At 32.0% G+C, this 19,670-nt stretch overlaps 3 protein-coding genes and 1 long non-coding RNA gene across 4 annotated transcripts in view; 2 read left to right on the top strand and 2 right to left on the bottom strand.

Moving 5' to 3' along the window:
• Positions 1-19,670, bottom strand: part of LOC135125377 (alkylglycerol monooxygenase-like) — a 59,274-nt gene that overhangs the window by 13,078 nt on the left and 26,526 nt on the right. Inside the window, exons 2-4 of the mRNA XM_064050915.1 lie at positions 9,331-9,458; positions 8,945-9,096; positions 8,782-8,885 (exon numbers count right to left, since the gene is read on the bottom strand). Coding sequence (XP_063906985.1) covers positions 8,782-8,885; positions 8,945-9,096; positions 9,331-9,458 — 384 coding nt within the window. The remainder of the gene's footprint in view (positions 1-8,781; positions 8,886-8,944; positions 9,097-9,330; positions 9,459-19,670) is intronic.
• On the bottom strand, positions 1,584-6,349 carry LOC135125375 (uncharacterized). Its single transcript, XR_010279874.1, has 2 exons — positions 6,161-6,349; positions 1,584-2,618 (listed from the first exon to the last, which is right to left on the bottom strand). It is a non-coding gene; the product is annotated as an uncharacterized LOC135125375 (long non-coding RNA).
• Positions 14,265-15,554, top strand: LOC135125378 (terpene synthase-like). The gene is made up of 7 exons (XM_064050916.1): positions 14,265-14,333; positions 14,379-14,539; positions 14,586-14,725; positions 14,770-14,886; positions 14,934-15,079; positions 15,135-15,237; positions 15,306-15,554. The coding sequence occupies exons 1-7, from the start codon at positions 14,277-14,279 to the stop codon at positions 15,512-15,514; spliced, it is 933 nt and encodes a 310-aa protein (XP_063906986.1). The 5' UTR covers positions 14,265-14,276; the 3' UTR covers positions 15,515-15,554.
• On the top strand, positions 16,022-17,162 carry LOC135124875 (terpene synthase-like). Its single transcript, XM_064050098.1, has 6 exons — positions 16,022-16,179; positions 16,226-16,361; positions 16,405-16,525; positions 16,579-16,724; positions 16,776-16,878; positions 16,930-17,162. The coding sequence occupies exons 1-6, from the start codon at positions 16,022-16,024 to the stop codon at positions 17,136-17,138; spliced, it is 873 nt and encodes a 290-aa protein (XP_063906168.1). The 3' UTR covers positions 17,139-17,162.

Raw genomic sequence — 19,670 nt, 5'->3', positions numbered from 1 at the left:
TATTTCTTCTTCATTATTGGCGTTTAATCTACCTGTTTTGTCTCTTTGTCGCATTTTTCTTCCCCTTTTTTCAATTTTTCTTTTTTCTGCTGCTTTTTTGGCATTTTTGTCATATTTTTTTGTCATCTTTTTTAGTCGAATTTTTGTCCCATTTTTATCGAGATATTTTGCGTTTTTGTGTCCCTTTTTTCGCCTTTTTTGAGTATGGCTATTTTATCCTCCTTTTTTATCGCCCTTTTTATTGCTCTTTTTATTGTTTTTTTGGTCATTTTTTATAACGCAATTTTTGTTTCTTTTAACCGCCTTTTCTGGCTTTTTGGATATCGCTCCTTATGTCACCTTTTTTTTGACGCTTTTTTTTTGTTAACCCACATTTTTGTCCTTGTTTTTGTACCTTTTCTTCTCTATCCTTTTTTTCAAATTTTTTTGTTCCTTTTTTTCTTTTGTGAGAGCTTTTTTCGACCCCTTTTCGATGTTTTTTGATGCCTTTCCTTTGTCACGTCTTTTTGATTCCATTTTATTACCGTTTTAGTTGCTCCTTTTTTTTTCTAATTTTCTTTTTGGACGATTTTATTTGTCGCATTTTTTCCCTCACATGTCCTTTTTTTCACTGTTTCCTGTTTTGTTGCCTTTTTGACCCTTTTGTGTCATTTTTGTCAATTTTTTGTTTTTTTTTTTGTCCCTTTTTCATCAATTTTTCATCGATATTTTTTCGACCCGTTTTTTCTGTCTTTTTTTTTCTTCTTTTTTGAGTATTGCCTGTTTTGTCGTCTTTTTAACGCTCTTTTGTTGCTCCTTTTTAGGTTTTTGGTTAGTTTTTTTCTCCCTCGTTTCATCCGTTTCTCGCCTTTTTTTCTCCCTTTTTGGTCACTTTTCCGGTCTTTATTTGAGCTTTGTTCTGCCGTGTTTGTACAAATCTCCCGTGATTCTTTTAAATTCTTAAAAAAAACACTGGAGATCATCGAAATTCTTTTCAATTTTTTACAAAATACAATGGGAACCCCGAGATACTATAAAATTAAAAAAAAGAAAATGCGCTTCGTGTCTCCCAGGTTTTTTGTTTTTGTTTTTTAGTTTTTTTTAATTTTTCCAGTTGCAATTTAGCGATTGTCCAATTTCTCGATTTTTCAATTTTTCATTTCTCCAATTTTTTTTGGATTTTTTGGATTTTCTGGATCTTCTTTTGGATCTTTTGGCTTCTTTTAGCTTGGTGCATTTTTGGAATTTTTGATTGGTGTTTAGATTTTAGTTTTGGGTTTTTTCCATTTTTTTGATCATTTTTACGATTTGCTTTTATTATTCTCTGCTTTTTTAAATATTTTCCATTTTCTGGATTTTTCAAATGATAGGAATTCTGAAATTTTTCGAGTTTCTTCTGTTTCTTGGATTTTTTAGACTTTTGAATTTTTAAAATTCTTGGATTTTTTGGATGATTTAACCCGTTTGGATATTTTCTTTTTTTTGGATTATTCAATTTCTTGAGTTTCTTGGAATTCTATTATTTTTTGGGTTTTTTTTTGGATTTTATAATTTTTCGATTTCTTGGATATCTTGGATTTCGTGAATTTGTTGGATTTGCGCGATTTTCTGAATCTTCTGGATCTTCTGGATAGTTTGGATCTTTCAGATTTTTCAGATCTTTCGGATCTTCTGGACTTCTTGAATTTCTTAGATTTTCTTAATTTTTTGGATTTTTTAGATTTTTGGATTTTTAAAATTCTTAGATTTTTTGGATTGTTTAAACTTTTTAGATAGTTTTGATTTTTTGTATTATTCAATTTCTTGAGTTTCTTGGGATTTTAGTGTTTTTTGGGTTTTTTAAATTTTTTCGGCTTTTAGATTTATCGGATTTCTTGAATTTGTTGGATTTCCGACATTTTCGGGATCTTCTGGATATTTTAGATCTTTCGGAAATTGTTACAGTCCCTCTAGCTTTTTTTTAAATTAGTAATACACAAAGGACCCCCGAGATTCATTTAAATTTTTTTTAAAAACTATTTCTTCTTTATTATCGGCATTTAGTCTTCCTGTTTTGTCTCTTTTTCACATTTTTTGTTCCCTTTTTTCTCCTTTGTGTGAGATTTTTTAAGAACTTTTTGAGGTTTCCTTGGCGCCTTTTTTCTTTGAGGTACTTTTTGTTGCCCCTACTTTGTCGCATTTTTTTCCCCCTTTTTTCACTTTTTCTTTTATCTGCTGCTTTTTTGGCATTTTTATCATCTTTTTTAATGGACCTATTTTGTGTTTTTGTGTCCCTTTTTTGCCGTTTTGTGTATCGCTATTTTATCCTCCGTTTTTATCGCCCTTTTTTATTGCTCTTTTTATTGTTCTTTGGTCATTTTTTATAACGCAATTTTTGTTTCTTTTAACCGCCTTATGTCACCTTTTTTTTGACGCTTTTTTTTGTTGGCCCACATTTTTGTCCTTATTTTTGTCTTGTTTTTTGTACTTTTTCTTCTCTCTTCTTTTTTTCAAATTTTTTTTGTTACTTTTTTTCTTTTGTGAGAGCTTTTTTCTACCCCTTTTCGAAGTTCTTGTTGGCGTCTTTTTCCTTTGGCTGTTTTTTATTGCCTTTCCTTTGTCACGTCTTTTTGATTCCATTTTATTACCGATTTTGTTTGCTCCTTTTTTTTTAATTTTCTTTTTGGACGATTTTATTCGTCGCATTTTTCCCTCACATGTCCCTGTTTTCAATTTTTCCATGTTTTGGTGCCTTTTTGACCCTTTTGTGTCATTTTTGTCAATTTTATAGTCGTTTTGTGTCCCTTTTTCATTATTTCATCCATATTTTTTTGACCCGTTTTATTCTTTTTGTCACTTTTTTAGTCGTTTTTTGTCCCTTTTTCGTCGTTATTTTTTTAAGTCGTTTTTTTTGACCATTTTTTTTTGTTTTTTTTTTAGGATCGCCTGTTTTATCGCCTTTTTAACGCTCTTTTGTTGCTCCTATTTAGATTTTTGGTTACTTTTTTCTCCCTCGTTTCATCCGTTTCTCGCCTTTTTTTTCTCCTTTTTTGGTCACTTTTCCGGTCTTTATTTGAACTTTGTTCTGCCGTTTTTGTACAAATCTCCCGTGATTCTTTTAAATTCTGAAAGAAAACACTGGAGATCAGCGAAATTCTTTTCAATTTTTTACCAAAAACAATGGGGTCCCCGAGATACTTTTTTTAGTTTTTTGATTTACAATTTTTCCCGTTTTCAATTTCAATTTTTCTAAGTTTCTCATTTAGAATTTTTGGATTTTTTAATTACTCATTTCTTCATTATTTAGATAACATATTTTGAATTTTTCAAATTTGTTATTCCTTTAGTTTTTGGATTTACAATTTTTCTAGATTTCATTTGTAAAATTTTGTGTTTTCAAGTAAGCTGAATTTTGTAATTTTTCATTTTTTCAACTTTCAGATTTTTAAAATGTACGATCTTTCAACTTTCGTTTACTTGATTTTTTAGTTTTCCCTTTTTTCAATTTTTTGATAATTTGCATCAATTTTTCAAGCTTTGAAGTTAAAATGTCTTAATTTTTCTATTTTTGGATTTTTATTTTTTCAATTTTCCTTGTTTACCAATTTTTGAATTTTTTATTTTTGGTTTCTCAATTTATTTTTCACTTTTTGGTTTCTTCAATTTGCCGCTTTCAATTTTAATTTTTTCAAACTTTCAAATTTTAACTTTTTCTGGAATTTAGTTCTAAAATTTTGTGTTTTTAAATTTTTGAAAATTTTGATTTTGTAATTTTTCCATTTCTTCAATTGTCAAATATTAGAAATGCTCGATTTTTCTCTACTCTTCAATTTTTCGATCCGTCATTTTTTTGTTGTTTCAATTTTTCGAGTTTTAAACTTGAGTTTTTTCAATTTTTTATTTTGCCGATTTTCAATTTTTTTGAAATTTAAAATTTTCAAATTTTCGATTTTTCAAGCTTCAGAGTTCCAATTTTGCAATTTTGTAATTTCACAATAGTCCGATACCGGGTGTCTGGAAAATGGCGAATTAACTCTTCAGTACGTCATGTACCAGGGTTTCGGGAGTTCCAAAAAAAAAAATTCTTTATGTTGTAGATTACGAAAAATTTTTTATAAAAGTAAAATTGGCAACACTGCACGCACCTAATGCATGAATATCTCTGGCTTACTTTCTGATTTCTTAGTAACGATGGTGACTGAAATCTTTTTTAGTCTTTTTTTTGTCCCTTTTTCATCAATTTTTCATGGATATTTTTTTTTTTTTTAGTATTGCCTGTTTTGTCGTCTTTATAACGCTTCTTTGTTGCTCCTTTTTAGGTTTTTGGTTACTTTTTTTCTCCCTCGTTTCATTCGCTTCTCGCCTTTTTTTTCTCCCTTTTTGGTCGCTTTTCCGGCCTTTATTTGAGCTTTGTTCTGCCGTTTTTGTACAAATTTCCCGTGATTCTTTTAAATTCTTAAAAAAAAAACACTGGAGATCATCGAAATTCTTTTCAATTTTTTACAAAATATAATGGGAACCCCGAGATACTTTAAAATTAAAAAAAAAGAAAATGCGCTTGGTGTCTCCCAGGTTTTTTGCTTTTATTTTTTAGTTTTTTTTTTAATTTTTCGAGTTGCAATTTAGCGATTGTCCAATTTCTCGATTTTTCAATTTTTCATTTCTGCAATTTTTTTTTGATTTTTTGGATTTTCTGGATCTTCTTTTGGATCTTTTGGTTATTTTGGGTATTTTGGATCTTTTAGATATTTTGGATCTTTTGCATATTTCGTATCTTTCGGATCTTTTGGATCATTTGGCTTCTTTCAGCTTGTTGCATTTTTGGAATTTTTGATGTTTAGATTTTAGTTTTAGATTTTTTTCCCATTTTTTTGAACATTTTTTAGGATTTGCTTTTATTATTCACTGCTTTTTTAAATATTTTCCATTTTCTGGATTTTTCAAATGATAGGAATTCTGAAATTTTTCGAGTTTCTTCTGTTTCTTGGATTTTTTAGACTTTTGAATTTTTAAAATTCTTGGATTTTTTCGTTTATTTAACCTGTTTGGATATTTTCGTTTTTTTGGATTACTCAATTTCTTGAGTTTCTTGGAATTCTATTATTTTTTGGGTTTTTTTTGAATTTTATAGTTTTTCGATTTCTTGGATATCTTGGATTTCGTGAATTTGTTTGATTTGCGCGATTTTCTGAATCTTCTGGATCTTTCAGATTTTTCAGATCTTTCGGATCTTCTGGACTTCTTGGATTTCTTGGATTTTTTTAATTTTTTGGATTTTTTAGATTTTTGGATTTTTAAAATTCTTGGATTTTTTGGAATGTTTAAACTTTTTAGATAGTTTTGATTTTTTGTATTATTCAGTTTCTTGAGTTTCTTGGGGTTTTAGTGTTTTTTTGGGTTTTTTGAATTTTTTCGGCTTTTCGATTTCTCGGATTTCTTGAATTTGTTGGATTTCCGAGATTTTCTGGATCTTCTGGATATTTTAGATCTTTCGGAAATTGTTACAGTCCCTCTAGCTTTTTTTTAAATTAGTAATACACAAAGGACCCCCGAGATTCATTTAAATTTTTTTTTTTAACTATTTCTTCTTTATTATCGGCATTTAATCTACCTGTTTTGTCTCTTTTTCGCATTTTTTGTTCCTTTTTTTTCTCCTTTGTGGGAGATTTTTAAAGAAATTTTTGAGGTTTTCTTGGCGCCTTTTTTCTTTGAAGTACTTTTTCTTGCTCCTACTTTGTCGCATTTTTCTTCCCCTTTTTTCACTTTTTCTTTTTTCTGCTGCTGTTTTGGCATTTTTGTCATCTTTTTTAATCGACCTATTTTGTGTTTTTGTGTCCCTTTTTTGCCGTTTTGAGTATCGCTATTTTATCCTGCGTTTTTATCCCCCTTTTTTATTGCTCTTTTTATTGTTCTTTGGTCATTTTTTATAACGCAATTTTTGTTTCTTTTAACCGCTTTATGTCACCTTTTTTTGACACTTTTTTGTTGGCCCACATTTTTGTCCTTATTTTTGTCTTGTTTTTTGTACTTTTTCTTCTCTCTTCTTTTTTTCCAATTTTTTTTGTTCCTTTTTTTCTTTTGTGAGAGCTTTTTTCTACCCCTTTTCGAAGTTCTTGTTGGCGTCTTTTTCCTTTGGCTGTTTTTTATTGCCTTTCCTTTATCACGTCTTTTTGATTCCATCTTATTACCGATTTTGTTTGACCCTTTTTTTTTTCTAATTTTCTTTTTGGACGATTTTATTCATCGCATTTTTCCCTCACATGTCCCTGTTTTCACTTATTCCTGTTTTGGTGCCTTTTTGACCCTTTTGTGTCATTTTTGTCAATTTGTTAGTCGTTTTTTGTCCCTTTTTCACCAATATTTCATCGATATTTTTTTGACCCGTTTTATTCTTTTTGTCACTTTTTTAGTCGTTTTTTGTCCCTTTTTCATCGTTATTTTTTTAATCCGTTTTTTTTGACAATTTTTTTTTCGTTTTTTTTTAGTATCGCCTGTTTTATCGCCTTTTTAACGCTCTTTTGTTGCTCCTATTTAGGTTTTGGTTACTTTTTTTTCCCTCGTTTCATCCGTTTTTCGCCTTTTTTTTCTCCCTTTTTGGTCACTTCTCCGGTCTTTATTTGAGCTTTGTTGTGCCGTTTTTGTACAAATCTCCCGTGATTCTTTAAATTCTTAAAAAAAACACTGGAGATCATCGAAATTCTTTTCAATTTTTTACAAAAAACAATGGGACCCCCGAGATAATTTTTTTAGTTTTTTGATTTACAATTTTTCCCGTTTTCAATTTCAATTTTTCAAATTTTCTCATTTACAATTTTTGGATTTTTTATTACTCATTTCTTCATTATTTAGATTATTTTGAATTTTTCAATTTTTTATTCCTTTAGTTTCTGGATTTACAATTTTTCTAGATTTCATTTGTAAAATTTTGTGTTTTTCAAGTACTTGAATTTTGTAATTTTTCATTTTTTCAACTTTCAAATTTTTAAAATGTACGATCTTTCAACTTTCGTTTACTTGATTTTTTAGTTTTTCCTTTTTTCAATTTTTCGATAATTTGCATCAATTTTTCAAATTTTGAAGTTTAAATGTTTTAATTTTTCTATTTTTGATTTTTATTTTTTCAATTTTCCTTGTTTACTAATTTTTAATTTTTGGTTTCTCAATTTATTTTTCACTTTTTGGTTTCTTCAATTTGCTGTTTTCAATTTTAATTTTTTCATATTTTCACTTTTTCTGGAATTAAGTTCTAAAATTTTGTGTTTTTAAATTTTTGAAAATTTTGATTTTGTAATTTTTCCATTTCTTCAATTGTCATATATTACAAATGCTCGATGTTTTTCTTTTCTTCAATTTTTCGATCCTTCATTTTTTGTTGTTTCAATTTTTCGAGTTTAATTTTTTCAGTTTTTCATTTTGCCGATTTTCAATTTTTTTGAAATTTAAAATTTTCAATTACTCGATTTTTTCAAGCTTCAGAGTTCCAATTTTCCAATTTTGTAATTTGTAATGTCACAATTGTCACATTTTTCAATTCCTATATTTTAAATTTTCAATTTTTCAAATTTTAAATATTCAGTTCCAAAATTGTATATTTTAAAATTTTTGAAAATTCTGATTTTGTAATTTTTCATTTCTTTAATTTTCAGATATTTCAAATGCTCGATTTTTCTTCGATTCTTCAATTTTTCGAACTTCAGTTTTCGGTTGTTCCAATTTTTCGAGTTTTAAACTTGAATTTTTTCAATTTTTCATTTTGCCGATTTCCAATGTTTTTAAATTTAAAATTTTCAAATTTAAAATTTTCAAATTTTCCATTGTTCAATTTCCAAAGTTTCCAATTTTGCAATTTTGTAATTTCACAATAGTCCGATTTTTCAATTCCTATACCGGGTGTCTGGAAAATGGCGAATTAACTCTTCAGTACGCTATGTACCGGGGTTTCAGGAGTTCCAAAAAAAATAAAAAAATCTTTATGTTGTAGATTACGAAAAAATTTAGTTTTATGAACAAACAGTAGCCCCGCCCACCCACCCGTTCATCATTCCAGTGACTCTTAATATTGTTCAGTTCTATCTTAGCAGGTTTTAGCCCCGCCCGCCCGCCCTCTGTTTTCTTAGGAGGTATATCATTTGCCACAATCAGTCTTATCTTAGCGAATACTAGCGCCACCCACCCTTTATTTTTTTAAAGAGTACGTCGTTTACCAAAATCAGTCTTACGATAACAAGTACTAGCCCCGCCCTCCCCACCGTCTATTCTTTTAGAACGTATGTCATTTGCTGCAGTCAGTTTTATCTTAGCAAGTAAAACTGATTTTGGCAAATGACATACCCTCTATGCAAAGAGAGGGTGGGTGGGCGAGGCTAGTTCCTGCTACAATAAGAGTGATTTTGGCAACTCACATACCTTCTAAAAAACGATAGGGTGGGTGGGCGGGGCTAGTACCTGCTAAGTTAAGACTGATTTTCGCAAATGAGATATGACTTAAAAGAAATTTAATTAAATTCCAGAAGACAGACGATAGACAAAATTCTTCAAATGACTCCTATGACAATAACACAAACATTGCAAAATGGTTTTTTTTTTCAATTCAGAGGACAATTTTTCCATTTAAACGAACTTGCACAAAACGCGAATCCCCCAAATCACTCATTTAAAAACAAAAACCAAAACAAAAGCTCCCCGAAGCTCCACCTTCGGCTCCGATTTACAGCTTTTCATAAACCAGCCGTTTCCTGCTCCCGGCGATGAAATACGACTTCATATAACCCCAAACCCCGATTTACTGACCCCACTAAGCTCAATTTCACCGCATCTACTTACGAAGCCGCACCACCCCTGGAACACGCTCTGCCGCAGCCCCACCGCCAGGTTGAACTCCTCCGAGCTGTGGTGGACCTGGTGCTGAGCCCACAGGATGTGTACTTCTAAAAACAAAAAACAAAAATTATTTTAATGATAATAATGATAATAAGGGAATTCTGACCGTGGCAGGCCCGGTGCACCCAGTAGTAGCAAAAGTCCACCCCCACCGCCGCCAGATACCACGTGACCCAGTGGTCCCACGGCAGCTCCACCAGCCTGAACTTATCGTAAACGTAGACGTAGACGTAGCTCTCGCCACCCCTGAACAGCAATCTGCAATAACAAAGGGTGCGTAATGGGGGTGAACGAGTATCTTGTAGTCCTCGAGTTATCGGGGTTTGGAAGCAAATTCGGGCGAGTGTCTGACAAGTGCCGTCTTGGTAATCGCGTTATTGTCAAAACGGGCGAAAATCGCTCGACTTGGAACCGCCGGTATTGGGTTATGATTATGAATGTAAACGCGGTAATCTCGTGGCCCCAATTAACTATTTATTCTTAATTACTAACCTTCCACATTCTTGCAAAAGACCGTGGGATAAACTCGTTAAGCCGTCGTTTAGGCGGAACGTGGGTCGGCGCTGCAGCCACAAAAGGACGTTTTCGAGGAGGATGAACGTGGCGAAGTAGGGCCAGGCCTGGAAAATTTTCGGCTTTAAAAAACAAAAGCACGCTTTGAACTTAAACACAAACAGCGCATTTACATTGTAAATGGTGGCCCGAAGACGCGGTTTTACGAGGCTGATTTAACGACATTAAATGCCGCGGCTTCAAATAACTGCGTTTGCGGCAGAAGTCGCGGAATTTAAGCTCTTGGTACTTTTAAAAATCGGAGGAAATGGGGCGAAGTTGTCTGCGTTAATTTAGATTAAAACTGACGGGTTAATTTCGGTGATGGAATTAAGTTTGTTTTAGTATGAGGATTAATTATTGCATAAATGGGTTTTGCTTGTTGGGTTGTTAAAGCTGGCGAGAGAGCTTTGGGTTAACAGAGCGAGAAATGTGATTTTTGTGGAGTCTATTAGTAGGATAACAGTGGCGCCGACGTCACGGTAGTGGCGCCATTTTCAAATTTAAGCTATTTGATTATTTATTTTTCAAATATTGTTTTAATTCTCAGTCATTTCTGTTTATCCGTCTGACAGATTCTTTTACACTCTTTAGAAGAAAAAACACTTCTTTTATAATCTTAAAAAGACATGAGTAGGACCCGGGATTCTATTATACTCTTTCAAAAACACTACAAATCCCAGACTCTTTTAAATCCTTAGAAAAATAGCGGCCCTGAAGATTCTTTTACGCTTTTCAAAAAAAAAAAAAAAACACACTTGGAACACCCGCGTTTCTTTTGTAACTTTTAAAAATGAAAAAACGATGAACATCCGAGTTTTTTTAATTTTTTTATCAAAGAAAAGCAATATGAGCTTCCAAGATACTTGTATGTTCTTCAAAAAAAAACTGAAGATCACCACTTTCAACTCTATTTTGATACAAAGAAAATATTATAAATCCTAGTTTTCTTTAAAAAAAAAGTAATTGGGCTATAGCCTGTTGAGTTATCTTTTTAAATAATAATAATAATAATAATAATAACATTTCAAAAATAAAGATTAGGGGTCCTCGATATTCTTTTATATTCTTTAAAAAAACATTAGAGGATTCGGAAATTCCTTGACATTTATAAAAAACACGATAAGCATCCGAGCTTTTTAATAGTTAAAAAAAAAGACAATATGAGGTACTTTTCTGTTTTCACCTCTTTCAAATCTTTTAATTAAAAAAACACTATAAATTTCATAGTTTCCTTTTAAATACTTTTCAAAAATAAAGATTAGAGGCTCTTGAGGTTCTTTTATACTTTTTAAAAAAATACAAGGAGCACCCGACATTGTTTTATACTCTTTAAAAAACACTACAAATTCCAAAGATCTTTTAAATACTTTAAAAAAAATAGGAGCCTCCCAAATTCTTTAATGCTCTTCAAAAAAAGAAAATAAACACCAACAGCACCCGATATTATTTCATACTCTTTAAAAAAACACTAGACGATCCGGAAATTCCTTGACATTCTTAAAAAAAAAAAAAATTATACACTTTCAAAGAAAAGACTGAGCTCCTGAGAGACATTTACGCTCTAAAAAAAAACACTAAGGTCACCCCAAATTCTTTAATGCTCTTCAAAAAAAAAAAAAAACACCAGAAGCAGGCGAAATTATTTGATACTCTTTAAAAAAACACTAGACGATCCGCAAATTAGTTGACATTCTTAAAAAAAAAATTATACACTTTCAAAAGAAAAGACTGAGCTCCCGAGAGATATTTACGCTCTAAAAAAAACACTAAGGTCACTCCAGATTCTTTTATACTTTTTAAAAAACACTACAAATCCCAGGATCTTTTAAATGCTTAAAAAAGAGCTGAGATTCTTTTATGCTTTTCGAAAAAAAAAGAGTAGGAGCGCCCGACATTTTTTAATTCTCTTTAAAAAACACTACAAATTCCAGAGATTTTTTTAAATACTTAAAAAAATAGGGGCCCCTGCAATTCTTTCATGCTCTTCAAAAAAAAAAAACACCAGGAGCAGGCGAAATTATTTGATACTCTTTAAAAAAACACTAGACGATCCGGAAATTCCTTGACATTCTTAAAAAAATATATACACTTTCAAAAGAAAAGACTGAGCTCCCGAGACATATTTACGCACTAAAAAAAAACACTAAGGTCACCCCAGATTCTTTTATACTCTTTAACAAACACTACAAATCCCAGGCTCTTTTACATGCTTAAAAATGAGCTGAGATTCTTTTATGCTTTTCAAAAAAAAGAGTAGGAGCACCCGATATTTTTTAATACTCTTTAAAAAACACTACAAAATCCACAGATTTTTTTAAATACTTAAAAAAAATAGAGGCGCCTGCAATTCTTTAATGCTCTTCAAAAAAGAAAAACACCAGGAGCAGGCGAAATTATTTGATACTCTTTAATAAAACACTAGAGGATCCGGAAATTCCTTGACATTCTTAAAAAAAAATTATACACTTTCAAGAGAAAAGACTGAGCTCCCGAGAGACATTTACACTCTAAAAAAAAACACTAAGGTCACCCCAGATTCTTATACTCTTTAAAAAACACTACAAATTCCAGGCTCTTTTAAATGCTTAAAAAAGAGCTGAGATTCGTTTATGCTTTTCAAAAAAAAAGAGTAGGAGCACCCGACATTTTTTAATATTCTATAAAAAACACTACAAATTCCAGAGATTTTTTTAAATACTTAAAAAAAATAGGGGCGCCTGCAATTCTTTAATGCTCTTCAAAAAAGAAAAACACCAGGAGCAGGCGAAATTATTTGATACTCTTTAATAAAACACTAGAGGATCCGGAAATTCCTTGACATTCTTAAAAAAAAAATTATACACTTTCAAGAGAAAAGACTGAGCTCCCGAGAGACATTTACGCTCTAAAAAAAACACTAAGGTCACCCCAGATTCTTTTATATTCTTTAAAAAACACTAAAAATCCCAGGCTCTTTTAAATGCTTAAAAAACGAGCTGAGATTCTTTATGCTTTTCAAAAAAAAGGGTAGGAGCACCCTACATTTTTTAATATTCTTTAAAAAACACTACAAATTCCAGAGATTTTTTTTTAATATTTAAAAAATAGGGGCCTCTGCAATTCTTTAATGCTCTTCAAAAAAAAAAAACACCAGGAGCAGGCGAAATTATTTGATCCTCTTTAAAAAAAAATTAGACCATCCGGAAAGGCCTTGACATTCTTAAAACAAATATATACACTTTCAAAAGAAAAGACTGAACTCCCGAGAAACATTTACGCTCTAAAAAGAACACTAAGGTCACCCCAGATTCTTTTATACTCTTTAAAAAACACTACAAAACCCAGACTCTTTTAAATGCTTAAAAAAGAGCTGAGATTTTTTTATGCTTTTAAAAAAAAAAAGAGTAGGAACGCCCGACATTTTTTATGCTCTTTAAAAAAACACTACAAATTCCAGAGATTTTTTTAAATACGTAAAAAAATAGGGGCCCCTGCAATTCTTTAATGCTCTTCAAAAAAAAAAAAACCACCAGGAGCAGGCGAAATTATTTGATACTTTTTAAAAAAACACTAGAGGATCCGGAAATTCCTTGACATTCTTAAAAAAAAAATTATACACTTTCAAAAGAAAAAACTGAACTCCCGAGAGACATTTACGCTCTAAAAAAACACTAAGATCACCCCAGATTCTTTTATACTCTTTAAAAAACACTACAAATCCCAGGCTCTTTTAAATGCTTAAAAAAGAGCTGAGATTCGTTTATGCTTTTCAAAAAAAAAGAGTAGGAGCACCCGACATTTTTTAATAGTCTTTAAAAAACACTACAAATTCCAGAGATTTTTTTAAATACTTAAAAAGAAATAGAGGCCCCTGCAATTCTTTAATGCTCTTCAAAAAAAAAAAAAAAACACCAGGAGCAGGCGAAATTATTTGATACTCTTTAAAAAAACACTAGACGACCCTGAAATTCCTTGACATTCTTTAAAAAAAAAAAACACACACACAATCAACACCGGAGTTTTTTTTTTATATTAATATTCTTTTAATAAAAAGAAAACACTAAATCCCATAGTTTCCTTTTAAATACTTTTCAAAAATAAAGATTACAGGCCCCCGAGGTTCTTTTATACTCTTTAAAAAACGCTAGGAGCACCCGACATTCTTTTATACTCGTTAAAAACACTGCAAATAAAGAAAACACTATAGATCCAAGAGTTTCCTTTTAAATACTTAAAAAGTAAAGAAAAAAATATCAAAATCAAAGACCTGAAAAATCGAAAAACTAGAAAATATAAAAAATCGAAGAATTCAAAATCCGAAAAATCGAGAAATGGTAAAATCAAAATATCGAAAAATTGAATAGTCGTATAATCAAAAAATCAATTAATCGAAAAACGGAACATTTAGAAACGCCAAAAATTAAAATTTTCATAAATCAAAAATTTAAATCCGAAAAATTGAATGAAAATTATCGGAAAATAAAATCAGGAAATCGAAGATTTAAAAAAATGTAAAGTTTAAAATCCGATAAATTGAAAAACCCTAATACTCAACTAACGAAAACTGATTAATCGATAAATCGAGATTTTCAAAAAATCGAAAAATGGAAAAATCGAAGAGGAATGAAAAATCAGAAAAAGGAAAAATCCCAAAACTGAACCATCGAAAAACTGAAACATAGAAAAATCGGGAAATCGAAAAAAATGAAAATCTGATAATCGAAAAATCAAATTTCACCTACTTGATTATTTATTTTTCGTGACAAAGTGGTGACGCAATTAATGCAAATATTTTTTAATTCTCAGGCGTTCTGTTTTGTTATCTAACATTATTCGTTGCATATTGATACATTATACAACAAATGTTTCATTTATACTTCAAGTAGACTCGACCAACACTAACCATGAATCCAACGCCCAACACAAACGCTTCCAACGACAATGCAAACCAAGAGGATGAAGTAAGTAAAAATCAGTCAGACAAAACCAATTTTTTTCTCGTTTAGAAAATCGTTCTACAACCTTTCAACCATTTCAAACAACTGCCACCCTTAAACGACTTCATAGCGAAAATCTGGTCAGCCTTTGACTCCTGGTTCCAAATACCCAAAGACAAATGCAAAGAAATTTCGATTTTAATGACCAAATTACTAGCTGGTGTCTACATGTAAGTGACCCAAAAGTCTCCATTGGATGAAAACGCGTGTTTACAGAACGGACGATTTGGTCGACAATTCGGTACTGCGTAGAGGCATTCCGACGTCCCATCTGGTCTATGGAAGGTCCAGAACGATTTACTCGTCCATTTTTGGCACCATTTCAGCAATTACCAAATTCGATGACCCCAGGGTAGGTTACAAGCACGCCACGAACGATAAAAACCGTGATTGTAGGTAGTCGACGTTTTTATTACGATGGGTTTAAAGCTGTTTCAAGGGCAGCTTATGGAAAGGTACTATACCAGAAACGGGATATGTCCAACAGAGGACGAATACCGGAAAATAGTGCTTAATAGTAAGCCGAATTTTTACATAAAACCAAAAAATTGTATTGATTTGTAGAAACATCGCCAACTGTTTCGTTTGGACTACTTCTACAACAAACATTCGCGAGTCAGAACAGGACGACAAATTTTGAGCAAGTTCTCGTCACGTTGGGACTGTTTATCCAAATTTGCAACGACTACATCAGTCTGAAGTCAAGTGCCGTAAGCAGTTTCTGAAAATTTTAGGACACTAGTTACTTGTTTTGTTTGCTTGTAGTACGCAGACCTTAAAACTTTCGGGGATGATATAACAGAAGGGATTTTTACTTTTCCTATCATACATGGTATACAGTCGCGCCCTGAAGACCACCGACTCATGGGTATCCTTTTTACTTCGTGATTTCAAAAAAAAAAATATGTACAGAAAAAACGTCTTAACTGTGTCCAGACATCATGAAGCAAAAAACTTCCGATTATAACGTAAAAAGACACTTTGTGAAACTGTTGGAAGAATTTGGAAGCTTAGATTACACTCTAAAAACTCTGAAAAAATTGAAGCATGAGCTTGTTGAAGAAACCAAGAAAGTTGCACCGAATCCGGATTTAGAGAAGATTTTAGATGATGGTTTAAATCATATAGAAGCTCTTGTGATGTAACAATATTTATTGTTGTTGATTTTCAATATTCATTAAAGAGTAATAGAGTTGGTTTTTACAAAAACTAAAAAAATATAAAACAGATTTTTTTCATTTCTGATAGAGATTCTTTGATACTCTTTAAAAGAAAAAATCCTAAAAGTCCCGAGATTCTTCTAAATTTGAAGATTATTGGCGCTGACGTCACGTCATTGGCGCCAATTTCAAATTGAAAGTAATTTAGACAGACGGAGAGAACGTTTACGCTCGGGAAGAAAAAGTATCGGCGTCACTATTGACCTCCTTTTAAAAGATAAATATTCCACGCAATTAATGCGTCTGCATTAGTTTAATTTATCAGCGACATTAATTGCATAATTTATGACAAGTAATCGCTACATTGATATGACAAATGGGATGAGTGTTTACTTTATATTACGTTGTCAAGTACATTTAGTACCCACAGTAACGATGAACTTCGACAATAAAAACCAAAAAGATGAAGTTAGTAAAACTTATTATTAGAAAATGGTTCTACAACCTTTGCACCACTTCAACTACCTATCAGACGCGAACCACTTCATGACCAAAATCTGGATGGCCTATAACCACTGGTTCCAAGTACCCAAAGACAAGTTCAAAGAAATTTCGACCGTTGGAATCAAATTAGAAGCTGCTATTGCGGTGTAAGTGGCCAAAATAGTCACTGAAAATATAAACGTAGCTTTACAGAATGGACGATTTGGTGGACAATTCGGTACTGCGTGCACGCATCCCAACGTCCCATTTGGTCTACGGAAGGTCCAGAACGATTTACTCGAGCATTTTTGGTACCATTTCAGCATTGACGAAATTCGATGACCCTAGGGTAGGTTGCAAGCACGTACGAGCTTTAAAAATCTAGATTGTAGGTTATGGATGTATTTATTGCGATGGGTGCAAAGCTGTGTTACGGGCAGGCCGTGGAAATATACTTTGCTAAAAATGGGATATGCCCAACAGAAGACGACTACCAGAAAATTGTCTTCAACAGTAAGCGGAGTTGTTTTTTTATTTTACAAAAGTATTAAAACAAATGATTGTAGAAACAACTTCAGTTCTTTCGTTGTCGCTAACGGTGCAGCAAATCTTCGCTACCCGGCTTAAGGGGGTCAATTTTGACCTATTCCTGGACCGAATCGGACTCTTTTTCCAAATTTGCAACGACTACATCAGTCTGGGATCTCGTAAAGTAAGCAAAGTCCGAAATTATTGTGACAGTAATTGTTTTGCTTGCTCGTAGTACGCAGAGCTTAAAGTTTTCGGGGACGACATAACAGAGGGGGTGTTTACTTTTCCGATGATACATGGTATAAGGGCGCGTCCTGAGGACCACCGCCTTATGGGTATCCTTTTTAGTTCGTTATTTCTAAAAAAAATTGCTTAACTGTGTCCAGACATCCTGAAGCAAAGAACTTCTGATTATGAGGTGAAAGTACGCTTTGTTAAGTTGTTGGAAGAATTTGGAAGCTTGGACTACACATTACGAAGTTTGAAGAAATTGAAGAGCGAATGTGTAGAAGAAATGAAAAAAATTGCAGTGAATCTGGAAATGGAGAAAATTCTGGATGATGCGTTGAATTATATGGAAGATGTTGTGATGTAACACTGAGGTTTATTTTTCCAGAAGTTGTTCGTGGTTATGTATGCAAATGATTCCACTATTGATCTTTGAATTTATTTTAAGGTGATTATTCTCATTCCTGGTATCTTTTCCCATCTAGAATAATAAGCCACAAAAAGTCGGACAAAAAACACCAATAAGGGAGAAAAATAGTCTCAAAAAACGGCGATAGAAGTGGGTGGAAAGTGTGGGACAAAAGACAAAAAAAGTAGACCAACAAAACGCGTTAAAACGACGAAAATGTAACAAAAAAAGTCGATAAAAAGGGCCCAAAAAGACGCGACAAACTAAAGGCACCCAAAAAAAGCACCAAAAAAACCTTAAATGCTCCCAAAAATGATAACATTGTAACAAAAAAAAAAAGGAAAAAAATCGATGTAATTAAGAACAAAAAACTTGAAAGATCCTACTCATTTTTGTAAGAATTTAAAAGAATCTCGGCGGTCCTTTGTGATTTTTTAAGAACTTAAACAAATCTGAGGGACCTTAGTGGTTATTTTTTTAAATACCAAACCGTTTTTTTTTCTTTTGAAGAATTTGAACCTCGAGGGATGCTAGGGTTTTTTTTGAACAGTTTAAAAAAATATTCGGAAACACTGATGGCTTTTTTTGTAGAATTTAGAGGATTCACGAGTGTCTTTTTTCTAAGAATAAAATCAAATTTCGAAGATCCACAGTGGTTTAAAAAAACACAACGTATTTTTTTCAATTTACCGAAGTCTCGGGTTTAATTAAGAATTTAAAAGAATTTTGGAAAGTCTTAGACTTTTTTTGAAAAATTTAAAAGAATCTCAGGGGGTTGATGTAAAGAATCTTGGGGTTTCTAGTGTTTTTCTATTGGAGAGTTCTCCAAAAAAAAATTAAGAATCTTGGAGATCCAGCGTATTTTTTAAAGAATTTGAAAAGATGTCGGGGGTTCTTAGTGTTTTTTAAAAGAATCTGGAATCTCGGGATCCTAGTTTCTAGTTTTTTTTTTGAAAAGTTCTCTAAAAAAAAGTGTAATTTTTAAAGAATTTAAAAGAATCTCGGGGGTTCCTAATATTTTTTTAAAAAACTTAAAAGAATCGCTATGACCCCTTGTATGTTTTTTAATAATTTAAGGGAATCACGGGAAACCCTAGTCTTTTTTTTTTTTTTTAATTTAAAAGAATCTCAGGGGTCCTTCGTAATTTTCTTGGAACTTAAAAGAATCTCTAGGGACATTGGTAATTTTTTTTATGTAAAGAATCTCTGGAGATCCGAGTAGGTTTTTTTTTTCTTTTTGGAAAATTTTAAAGAATCTCGGGGGTTCTTAGTCCTTTTTTCTAAAAAGTTCCCTAAAAAAATATAAAAAAATCTCTGCGTACCCAGCGTATTTTTTAAATAATTTAAACGTATCTCGGGGGTTCCTAGTGTTTTTTTAAAAAACTTAAAAGAATCTCTATGACCCCGTGTATATTTTTTAATAATTTTATGGGAATCACGGGAAACCCTAGCGCTTTTACTTAATTTAAAAGCACCTCAGGAGTCCTTCGTAATTTTCTAGGAACTTAAAAGAATCTTTACGGACATTGGTAATTTTTTTATGTAAAGAATCTCGGGAAACCCAAGGATTTTTTTCAAAAATTTAATAGAATCTTAGAAGATCCGAGTGGGTTTTTTTTTCTTTTTGAAAAATTTTAAAGAATCACCTGGGTTCACAGTTCTTTTTTCTAAAAAGTTCCCTAAAAAAATAAAAAAAATCTCTGCGTACCCAGCTTAATTTTTAAAGAATTTAAACGTTTCTCGGGGGTTCCTAGTTTTTTTTTTTTTAACTTATAAGAATCTCTATGACTCCGTGTGTGTTTTTTAATAATTTAAGGGAATCACGGGAAACCCTAGTGCTTTTTTTTTATTTAAAAGAATCTCAGGGGTCCTTCGTAATTTTCTAGGAACTTAAAAGAATCTTTAGGGACATTGGTAATTTTTTTATGTAAAGAATCTCGGGAAACCCAAGGATTTTTTTTCAAAAATTTAAAAGAATCGTGGAAGATCCCAGTAGGTTTTTTCTTTTTGAAAAATTTTAAAGAATCTCGGGGGTTCCTAGTCCTTTTTACTTCCCGAGCGTAAGCAAAGGAAGTATTGTAATCGAGTCCGTCGGCCGACTCTCTGCATTTACGTTTTCTCGATCTTTCATGACCCCTAGAAGACGAAGAAATAGGTCTCCCATTTCGGTCTGTCTGTCCGTCCGTCTGTGCGTCCGTCTGTCCGTCCGTCCGTCCGTCCGTCCGTCCGTCTGTCCGTCCGTCTGTCCGTCTGCCGTCCCGGATTTTTATTAGACAGATAATCTCCGAAAGTACTCGACCGATTGTTGTGAAATTTTGTACTTATATTAGGAATATCATGTAGATGGTAAAACGCTAACCAAAATTTGTCTAATCATCCCCACCACTAATGCGATGACGTCACTTCAAAATTGTACATAGTAAATAGGTCTTAAATTGTATAAAATAACATAGTCCTACACATGTGGTTTACGACTCCGAATTCAGTTTT

Source organism: Zophobas morio, unplaced genomic scaffold, assembly GCF_036711695.1.
Source record: "Zophobas morio isolate AGI-343-1 ecotype UQ-CSIRO unplaced genomic scaffold, CSIRO_AGI_Zmor_V1 ptg000008l, whole genome shotgun sequence".
Classification (NCBI taxonomy): Eukaryota; Metazoa; Arthropoda; class Insecta; order Coleoptera; family Tenebrionidae; genus Zophobas; species Zophobas morio.
The sequence above is the reverse complement of the archived record's forward strand: the minus strand, read 5'-3'. Positions and strand labels throughout refer to the sequence as shown.